General features: G+C 44.9%; 1 protein-coding gene across 1 annotated transcript; it reads left to right on the plus strand.

Annotated features, from left to right (window-relative positions):
* Positions 1-792: 792 nt before the first annotated feature.
* On the plus strand, positions 793-9,055 carry LOC123964173 (collagen alpha-4(IV) chain-like; the record flags this gene model as incomplete). Its single annotated transcript, XM_046041276.1, has 8 exons — positions 793-921; positions 1,660-1,731; positions 3,622-3,750; positions 3,875-3,982; positions 4,060-4,215; positions 6,895-7,143; positions 7,265-7,381; positions 8,867-9,055. Coding segments are annotated over 8 exons (1,149 nt in total), but the record flags the coding sequence as incomplete, so codon positions are not given.
* Between the last annotated feature and the right edge of the window lie 2,225 nt (positions 9,056-11,280).

Genomic DNA, 11,280 nt, shown 5'->3' on the forward strand with positions numbered 1-11,280 from the left:
GAACAAGACTTTCAAATGAGTTATAGTTTAGTTTAGGTTTAGAGCTGATTAGTAGGCTAGAGTCGAAGATAGCTGCAACTCCACCTCCTCGGCCTGTGCCTCGAGGAATGTGAGTATTAATATGACTGGGAGGGGTGGATTCATTTAGGCTAACATATTCTCCATCACCCAGCCAGGTTTCAGTAAGACCAAATAAATCAATATCATAATCTGATATTAGTTCATTTACTAGTACACCTTTTAGAAGAGAGAGATCTGATGTTTAAGACTCCACATTTAACTCTCCTATTCGTTTGCACTATTGCTCTTGTGATTTTAATTTTTATGAGGTTTTTATGCACAGCTCCTCTTCTGTTTACCTTTTTAAATAATTTCGATGGTCGGGGGACAGACACCGTCACTATAGGATTTTCACTAAGTAACTCCTGAAATGGAGGAGCAGAGAAGTGTGTTAGACTGCGACTCTGCGTAGGGTTTTGGGTGGGTAACTGCTGAAAAAGAAGGGCAGAGAAGTGTGTTAAACTGCGACTCTGCCTCCTGGTCTCAACTCTGGGTTGTCATGCAGGCTTCTCTATTAGAGAATTTATGGTAAATACATTCATAAAGAGGCGGGACTTATTTCCTCATTTTGTGACCCCTTCATAGTTCAGTCTAATTCAACTTTGAACTGTCAAAGACATCAGCATTTTGCCGGTCTGAGACAGAAAGTGGAGCTGACTGCTGGTTTTTGGAAGCACAGTTTGTTGTGTTCATATTTATAAAATAAAAAAGCTTCCTGTCTAACCCTAACAGTGTCTGTCTGGTTTATTTCAGGTGTGTTCGGTACCCCAGGTCAAAGAGGTCGTCCGGGTGTTCCAGGTCTTCCTGGTAAAGCGGGTGCCGATGGTCCTCCAGGACCGCCAGGCTGCCCGGGACTCAAAGGTCAGAACTCAAGCCAGAAATGCTGTCATGTCAGCCATGGAAGATTATTATCATGGCGATTAGCAAAGAAAAACGTCTTCCAACCCGACAATAAATAAATAGTTACAGGAGTAGTTTCACTGTAGAAGGTTTCCAGGTGAGATGACTGTAGGGTGGTTTTAGGTGATACTAAGTGACCCTTTGCTAAGCCACACCCCGAATACACAGCTGGCCAATCACAGCACAGTATAGGACTCCCTCTAACTGAGGTCCGACACTTTCATGGCTGCGCTCCATTGACTCTGATGCAGAAAGAGTCGTTTTCCAGCTTTTTCTGGCTGTATTTTTCTAAGATCTGGTCAAACGCTGTTCCTGCGGCATCTTGTAATAGTTACAGCAGCTACCAGAGAGGCTGAAAGGAGAAGGACGATTTATTCTCTTTCCAAAACCTGAGACATATCCAGAACAGACAGCCTGAATAAAACCTTTAAATACATAATGCAACTGCAAAACAGCTCCTTTCTGAGATAGTGTTTTCCAACAAATTTTAAAATATTTCTCCGGAGAGTGCAGTAATGGACAGTGGCAGCGTTGACAGTTTGTCAGACTTAGCAACAGTAACTAAGGGGGGCGGGGCTTAGCGAAGGGTCAATTACAGTTAAATTTACTTAGGTGTTGGTTATTTATGTTGTTACTGTGTTTATCTGACAGATGAAAGTGCACAGATGTTGAGTTTTTTGTGCTTGATTGTGGTGTCAGGTCCTCCTGGACCGCTGGGACTTCATGGACTGGATGGACTGAAAGGAGTGAAGGGGGACAGGGGGACCAGAGGTATGAGTCTCTCACGTTTTTTCTTCTATAACTGTGAGTAAATCTCATCGACATAATGCATTCCCTAGCCTCGGTGGGAACCTCAGTGTTCAGTGTCCCGCTACTCGGCAGCCATCTTGGTAACGCCTCCACGCAGTTATTTCAGACAAGATCAGGCTTGTGTCTAAATGAATGGGGGGAGAGCCATAGTTGTGAATCCTGTGATGTGAAGTCCATCGCTCTCTGTGTGCTAACTTCTCTCATCCTGCACCGCGTTGTTGTTTTCCATACGTTGCTGCCTTCAAAATAAAAGCGCATAACGCCGTCTGTCGGAGCTAGATCAAATGAATGACGTGTATTTGATAATATTTGATACCATATTACCAAGAAATATTGAATTTAATTTATTGAAGGATAGCTCCTTGAGATGCAGCATCTCATTTTAATATTCATACCCAAATATAGGCGGGGTCAATTCAGTGATATTAGCAAATAAAAGCCCGGGTTTTTAACCTAAGTTTTACGGTACTTGTGTGACGAGACGATCCATCTCCCCACATATACAGCCTCCTGATATCATGTGACAAAAATTTTAGTTCAGCAACCTGACAGGTCATGTGTCGGGTAGGTAGTGTAACGATTGTGTAGCGTAAAGCTCGCCTCGGGTTGAATGTGTAGCCAATGTGTTGCATTAGTCTGACGAGCTGGCAGGCAGTAAAGGACGAAATACCACAAAGGCTTGCAAAATTGGAGCTTCTTAAAAATTCCCACTGATTCAGGGAAGGCCACTGCAGTGAGGAAACATCATGATCATGTTGTGACCACAGGTAAAAAGCTCCAGCCTTCCTCCACAACTTCTCCTGTCAAAGAGCCGGGTGTCGGAGTTGGCACAAAATTCTGTTCTGGATTATTACTGTTTGGACTGTTGTAAAGTTCAGCTGGACAGACGTTTAGCAGCCATGCTCATCTGGCTACTGGGAAAAGGTGAAGTTGATCCACTCAGTGGTAATTCTGTTGAGTTAGATGCTGGTGTTTGACTGCAGGGCGTGCTGACATGCCGTATTCTGTTGTCAGTTATTTTTCCTTTATGAGAAAGTTTTTCCAAAGGCCTCAGCCTCGGGTTGGGTTTGGGGCTCAAATACCAGGCAGGTTCAATCAAGTAAGGTCTGAATGGAGCAGGTACGGGACAGGTTCAGGTCTTGGTTTTAGGCCCTTGCAGTACTCTGGACCAAAAGGTCCATACTTCATGGGATTCCAACTGAAGCATCTCCGTTGTGGAGGTACTGATTCCACAGGTCTTAGACAATCGTCCTAACCACATAATAAAAAATATCAACTCTTCACCTCTCTTATGCCTTCAAGAACAGGTGTCGTCACACCTGCTCTCAATCAGTGCTGAGGAGTCAGTCCCCTCACCCTGTGGAACAGGTGATCTTAATGATCCTCTAATCAACCCAGAGGAGCGCTAACTCTGAGCCAAAAGCATTGGGAAAAGGACAATTAAATGGCAGCAGAGACGTGTGAATGAGGGACTGCTGCAGTGACTCCTGAAGAAACTTCTCATACTGAGGATGAACATGAAATATTAAAGGAACAGCTTTCCCCACCTGCTGCAATTGAAACAAACATTTTGTCCAAACCTCAGAGCGACGAAGGGCCTATAGTGAAGATGATTTCCTACTGTGTCCAACATTTAGATCAGGGTCACAAAGATGTGGCTTAACAGCAGATTCAAAAATGAATCAAAGTAGAAGCATGCTGTTTGCGTGAAGCTTAATGAACCTCTGACTTGTCAAAGTTCAGTTAGAGACATTTTTGAGACATCCGTTCTTTTTTATTTAGTAAAATAAAGTTTGGAGTCTCTGGGACTTCCGTCAGCATCACAATGATAACGTCTGTCTGTCTGTCTAGGTCTGGGTATGCCGGGTCCTCCAGGTTGTTATGGTCTTCCAGGAGATAAGGGTCCTCCGGGTCCTCCAGGACACAAAGGCCCATCCCAGCCTGGCCCACCAGGACCCAAAGGCCCCCTAGGACCCAAAGGTCTGTAGCAGTGTTATTCTCAGAGTCAGGATGTGACTGCAGGTTACCCTGATCAATCTAAAGATCTTTAGAAGAACTTTAGTCTGACTCTCCATCAGTAATGTGTCTTTTCCTATTGTTGCAGGACCTCCAGGTGCTTGTGGGCCTCCAGGTGAACCTGGACCAGACTGTAAAGGACTGCTCCCAGGGCCTTGTGGAGATCCTGGTTGTCCTGGACCAGACGGAGATCCAGGTCAGACTTTGGTTCAGGTTAAATAAAGTTTAACAGAGAAACCACACTGGATAACCTCTGACCTTTTGTCGTTTCAGGGTGTCCTGGTGAAATAGGGGAACCTGGTATAAACGCTCCAGTATGTGGAGATGATGGGGACAACGGGTACCCAGGGTGCCCGGGGACACCGGGCACAAAGGGACCTCCGGGGTGCCCAGGACCCCCAGGTAACCCCGGAAATCCAGGAGAGAAAGGTGAGAAACTCTCCATGTCTCTGAGATATCTTTGTATGATGTTATCTGACATGTTACTGCTGACAGATCTTCACTTAGAGAAGATCCACCTTAAAGGAACTGAACCGTAGGTGTACACCGGAGAACTACCTAACCCACTCTGATTTCAGTGGTGTTCTGTTTAATGTGAAGATCCTGAGCTGAACAGTTTGAACTAGAAGAACTAGAGTGGTGGTCTGCCTCAGAACTAGAGTGGTGGTCTGCCTCTGAGGAACTGTCTCTGGTAAAGCTTTGACCAAATTCTAATAAATTCTGTAAAAAGTTTTATTTTGTGGTACATGATGATCCCGGGGCCTCTACGCCAAAATCACACCCCAGCCCAGCACCTTTCCTGGGGTGCTGGTCCTGTACTCAAAGCATTTTAACCTGCAGGTAACAACAGTACCGACGCTCCACGCTCCATTGACAGGTAATGACTCCTGAAATAATGTTGCGTTCCATTTGCTCGACACCCTCTACTGCAATGACTATTGTTGCTAGTCTTATTGTTATTATTGTTATTATAATCATTAACATGGTTACCATTAACACTATTATAAATATCTGTACCATTTAGTCTATAGCAACATTACCTTCACTGTCTGTACCTCTGTGTGTATATTGTGTAGGCTCTCTCGCTCTCTCTCTCTCTCTCTCTCTCTCTCTCTCTCTCTCTCCCCAACCGGTCGAGGCAGATGGCCGCCCACCCTGAGCCATGGTTCTGCTCGAGGTTTCTGCCTCTTAAAAGGAAGTTTTTCCTTGCCTCTGTCTCCTAGTGCTGCTCTTGGTGGGAACTGTTGGGCTTCTGTAAATATCATCACAGAGTACGGTCTAGACCTGCTCTTTTATGAAAAGCGCTGTGAGATAACTGTTGTTGTGATTTGGCGCTATATAAATAAAATTGAATTGAATTGAATTTACCTCGGAAGGCGGAGCTCAGGAATCCAAGGAAACCAGAGTTGGATGCATTTCGTTTGCCACAAAACACGACAAGTCAAAGCAACATCGACCTGGTGTCGTCGTTAGCGACAGCAATCTGGCCAATTTGGGCAGCACCAGTTGATAAACGACACATCACGCAGCACGCCTATCGGCAACAGTAAGGCCGTGTTGTGAATACGACTTACAAAAAAAACCTGTAAAACGACAGCTTTTACTGCAGTCGATGTTCTCCGCAGCCATCTTGCTTTCTGAACTCGGGGTCCTCTGAGTTGGACCGAGTTGAGGAGCAGGAGCTAGGACACTGGAGGCCCTTCCATTTATTACTTCCTGTCTCAGAACTTATTAGGTTGTTTACTAGTCAGTATACAGCACAAGGCTGCATAACGAAATGAAATGTGTTTCCTTCATGCGACACACACACACAACATATAATTAGGTGTAGGCCTGTATTAAAATATGGTAACATATAAAATGAAATAAAACAATATATACAGTTATTTATATACATAAATACAGACAGGTTTCCACGCCGAACATTGCACAGTGCATTTTTTGAATTTGCATCTGCTAAACAGCAGCAACCAGATGATCTTCACAATAAACAGTCTGACATTTGGGAAACAGAAAATAATGCAAAAAAACTAAGTCAGAGTACAAATGGAACGCACTGAAAAACTAACTCTGGGTTTAACTGACGCACTGTAAAACATGAAATTGGAGCACAGCTGGTCTTTGTTCCTTTGGTAAGGGGACACGGTGTAAAAGACACAGGATGGACTTGGTTGGTGTCCACAAAAATGCAAAAACAGACTAATCACAGGAAACCAACCCGTCCTCCCTCCCCGACTCATCACATATGGACGCATGGTCGAGACCCATTGGCATCAGTTTGTAACGCACTGGGGATCCCTGTAGCGTTTGTAGAGTTTGTGACGGTAAAGGCAGGTATATGATGTTTAACAGGAAAGACTGAATAAGGAGGTTGTTGGGGTAGATGGAGAACCAGAACCCGACTTTGAAACAGGAGACCGGGGTTTGTATCCCGTGTGAAACAAAAAGTCAACTTTAAATATTTTTATTGAAGTTACGTGAGTTAGTTTGTAGCGATCCGTCATTATCATTATTTTCCATTATCTAAGATTCACTTCAAGCACCAGTCACACCTCCATTATGTACCATTAACAATCAGGCATACACCGGAGTTTTCAGCCCCTTTTACCTTTTAAAAAAATGGTGGCACTTACCACTACACCACTGGAGAAGAGGCAGCGTCCGTCTGGCTGTGTTAAGATCAATTGCGTAAGTTATGCAAGTGACGTAAGTTAACTTGTTAAATGAATTTCGTAGTTATTTTAACCCAAACCAGGATCTTTTCTGAACCTAAACCAAGTAGTTTTTGTGCCTAAACCCAGACAAATTGTAACGTTTCACGGCTTTAATAAAGTGCCGTTTCAAAATGGTAATGTTTCGAAACTCTAACTGGACGTTGCATGTTTATTGTTGCTAACTTTACCGGATGTTGTATATTTATTGTTGCCAACTTGACTGCCGAGCCTTAAACGCTTAAAAATGACACTGAAAACGTACCCAGGGCGTGAAGCCAAAGGGCCTTGACTAAGCGCCAAAATGTGACGAGTCGGGAGTGAAAACGTGTTGCTGAAACACAACTCTGCTTGGTGTCGGACTTCAACTTCTACTTTTGTATTTTTATATGATCAGGTGTGCGAGGTTCTACAGGTCTGATGGGACTACCTGGCCATCCGGGTCCTAAAGGTTGTAACGGCCCCAATGGACCTCCAGGACCAAGGGGATCTCCTGGACCGATTGGTCCAAAGGGGGAGATGGGCGGAGTCCTCCCCTGCCCCACATACCCACCTACCCAGCTGGGCCCCCCAGGACCCCCTGGCCCCTGCGGTCCTCCTGGATTTCCCGGTCTTCCGGGAGAAACTGGCCAAAAGGGGTCCAAAGGTGAGGAACAGGAGGGTGAAGTGTTTGGTCTTCCCCTCAGAACCAGCTTAGGTTAATTTAACAGCTTTCAGTTTCAGTCTCAGTTCAGCTGATAATTAAAATGGTTGATGATGTTTTTCAGGCTTAAAGGGAGACACTGGGTCTGTGGGACAGATAGGGTCCGTGGGGCCCCCAGGTCCAGATGGAAGCAGAGGACAGAAAGGCCTGCCGGGGGAGATTGGAATAGTGGGAAGCAAAGGTGAGACCTCCACCTGTCTGTCTCTCTGACAGCCTTTATCTGCCCGATTGTCTGTTAATGTTCCAACTGGTAAACAGTTTTTCCTCAGTTGAGTTCCAGTTTAGCGTTCATTAATTTCTTCTGCGTGTTAAGGTTAGTTACCCTGCCTTCTGTTGGACACGTATGCTGTATTCCTAGTCTGAACAAGTTGTTATGGCGGAGCTAGTGAACCTGAGAGCAAGACTGCTTTAACACAGAGATCCCGCAATAAACGCGGAAAGAATGTCGGCCAATATGCCGCCTACGCTCATTCACACTGAACAAAATATTGTGTGCTTTCATATGGCGATCCCGCTTTCCGGCTTACTGTAAAAAAACAGCGTGACATCATTCCGCCTATGTTACTACAAACATTCCCGGCTCAGAGGCGGATCAGATCTGACCCCCTTTGCTGCTCCGTACCTTTCATACAGCGCAGCGAGCCGGCATATTGACGTAATAACCCTGGAAAATAAGGCAGTCTGAAAGCGCGTTATTGAGAAAAAGAGAGTATGGAGAGGCCGTGGCACAAATATAAAAGAAACACTTGTGCTGAACCACACCCGTGTACTTTTGCTTACAAATTCCATAACTTTATTCACTGCTTTTGGTATTTTAAGGAGTTTCTAGATGGACAGATAGCTTTAAAGTAAACTGCTGCCGTGCAGTTAGCAGCCCTATTAGCTTAGCTGACTTTGCCCAGACTGTTTGTGTTTACACCCCTAGCACAGGAGCTTTGAACCCCCGGGAGGAGGAAATATTCAGACCCGGGCTCCGACCTCCTGGTCTGGGCAGAGTCAGCTACCTAATTGGACCTCTAGCTGCATGGCTAACTGAGCTGACTAGCTAATGGCAGCTACTTGAGGTGGCAGTAGCTCAGTCCGTTAGGACGGCTTGGAAACCGGAGGGAGGCACCATTTCGAGTCTCGCTCAGACCAGAGATACGGAGTGTGGACTGGCAGCTGGAGAGGTGCAAGTCCACCTCCTGGGCACTGCCGAATGTGTTGTTGCATGTGTATAGTGTGCCTTTTTCTTTTTCTACCATTCTTTTCTAGCATCAGTTAGCAGTTACTTTAGCAAAAAGTAAAGCCATCGTTCCATCAAGAAACTAACAAATTTTTCTTCACAACTGAAAAAGCACTTTGTGCGAGACATAACGAACAACCTCTAAACACGGAAGAGTCCGGAGCAGAGAAGTCTCCACAGTCAGACCTCTCCACACTTGTTGTTAGCGCTGTGTAGAGAGCGGTCAAATAAGACAGACTGAGCGGGGGGGTGATGTCCCTGTACTTGAAAAGCTAATATTCAGAATAGTCTGAAGCTTTCTGCTCACATGGGACTCTTTTACATACGTTAACCTCATCAGATTACCAGTCACACTGTGGTCCAGCTCGGGTTTTTGTGCAGTGCAGTCTCCTGTGTGGATTGGTTTTGTTGATAAAACTTACTGTGATCTGCGTTTCTCAGGTGATCGTGGTCCAGTCGGTGACTGTGGTTCCCCCGCTACATGCAGAACCGCAAACTCTGGCTTCCTGTTGGTGATGCACAGCCAATCAACGGAAGTCCCGCCATGTCCAGCTGGCATGAACGCCCTGTGGGAAGGATACAGTCTGCTGTACCTGGAGGGTCAGGAGAGGGCTCACACGCAGGACCTGGGTATATAAACACACACATACTAAGGTTCCCTTGCTTTTCCATGATCCAGGCCTTTTTGGTTTCACAGACACTCCGGTGCCACTGCATCCTCGTGACCCAAATCTTACTCCAAACGTGATCCATCCCCTCGACAATGCAGGACGCTCTTCTGCTTACAAAGTACCATCTTGCTGTGACCTCTATTGACAAAAAACAAACTCTAGTGTAAACAGTTGGTTAAAGTGCATCAGTTGTGCATCATTAGATCTCATGATCTCATCAGTGTTACTGACTTTAAACTTTAAGAAGTAAAGGTGTGAAACAGTGGCGGCTGGTGAAAAATATTTTAGGTGAGGCTTTGCCATATCCAGTCAATTTTAAAACAGTAGCTGTTTTAAGGTGCGCGGTCTCACTGTGGCCGCGCAAGGCCGATGTTAACTCTGCCTAGCATGGCTAGCTTCACCGTGTTATTCATATGTGTCCTCGGACACTTGTATTTCTTAATCTTCTCAGATAAATGTATCGTGTGGTTTACTCCTGTAACAGTCCGTGTTGTATTCGTCCCCGCTGTTTTAGAAAGAAAGCACAGGAAGCAAAATAAGGTATTTAAATCATTGCATCCAGCTAGCTGTCAACAACGTCACATGTCCCTCTACCACTGACTGACTGTGCTTGGGGCAGATCCTGGAGCGCCCTTCAGGCATCAGAGGACGCTGATTGGCTTAATTTCTGTTGCTATGGGCATATCTTGTGTCTTGGCTGCGCTGCTGTGCTGCCTGGACGCTCTCTCCAGCGCCCCAGAGGAGATCAGTGAATGAGCAGGAAGTTAATTTCACACCTATATTTTATATATTTTATATATTACACATTATTGTGCATTTTAAACACACATATCCTTAAAAAGTACTTACTGTTTATTTCAAAAATGTTTATTTTAAACAGACAACACTTTCCACCCATAGACCCATGTATATAAAAAGTTTCCACCATCAGGGAGGGCAGCGCCCTAGCGCCCTCTATTGGCCAGCCGCCACCGGTGTGAAACAACCTTGCAAAAATAGTGAAGGAGTTTAAGGAAAAGTTGTGGTCACAGAGACTAAAAACAGAAAACATCCAGCTTCTCCTGGAAGATCTTTAGGGGTTCCCACGTCTGATGGGACACATAATACTCTACTTGCCAGGGTCTGAGCCCACACAATCTAAAATACCTTTAAATGCAAAACTCATGTAATACTGCACTTGCCAGAAAGTGACTGCAGCTTCTACTTATTGACTGAATTGTAGCGTCTGCCCTAAAAAGTGTTGATTTCATTAATGAAACAGTGGTTTGAGAGTCTGGGGGGGGTGTTGACTTACAGTAGTTTTATAAACTGTGTTAGTTTTAGACACATTTAGGCTACATGTATGTGCTCTGTAAGTGAAAAACAGGTTACAGGTTTATTGTTGATCATGTAACGTTACAGTTTTTTTAGTAATAACGTTATAATGTTACCCTGCGTTTGAGAGTCTGCGGTTGATGTTGACTTACAGTAGTCAATAAAGCTGTCAGTTGCATTGCACATCACATGGTTGTGCTCTGTAAATGACAGTTACAGTTACAGAATCCCTTATAGCTCTGCAGTTTTATAAGCAGCCTGGATTGAACACAGCAGGTGATACAACATTCATTATCACCACAAGTGACTTGAGACTCGACTTATACTCTAGCTCAGAGCCTCGACTTGGACTCAAGCTCATAGACTTGAGACTTGACTTGGACTCTAGCTCAGTGACTTGACTTGGGCTCTAGCTCATACACTTGAGACTTGACTTGGGCTCTAGCTCATACACTTGAGACTTGACTTGGGCTCTAGCTCATAGACTTGACTTGGGCTCTAGCTCATAGACTTGAGACTTGACTTGGGCTCTAGCTCATAGACTTGAGACTTGACTTGGACTCTAGCTCAGTGACTTGACTTGGGCTCTAGCTCATAGACTTGAGACTTGACTTGGGCTCTAGCTCATAGACTTGACTTGGGCTCTAGCTCAGACTTGACTTGGGCTCTAGCTCATAGACTGTGAAACAACCTTGCAAAAATAGTGAAGGAGTTTAAGAAAAAGTTGTGGTCACAGAGACTAAAAACAGAAAACATCCAGCTTCTCCTGGAAGATCTTTAGGGGTTCCCACGTCTGATGGGACACATAATACTCTACTTGCCAGGGTCTGAGCCCACACAATCTAAAATACCTTTAAATGCAAAACTCAT

Source organism: Micropterus dolomieu, unplaced genomic scaffold (genome assembly GCF_021292245.1).
Source record: "Micropterus dolomieu isolate WLL.071019.BEF.003 ecotype Adirondacks unplaced genomic scaffold, ASM2129224v1 contig_961, whole genome shotgun sequence".
Lineage (NCBI taxonomy): Eukaryota > Metazoa > Chordata > Actinopteri > Centrarchiformes > Centrarchidae > Micropterus > Micropterus dolomieu.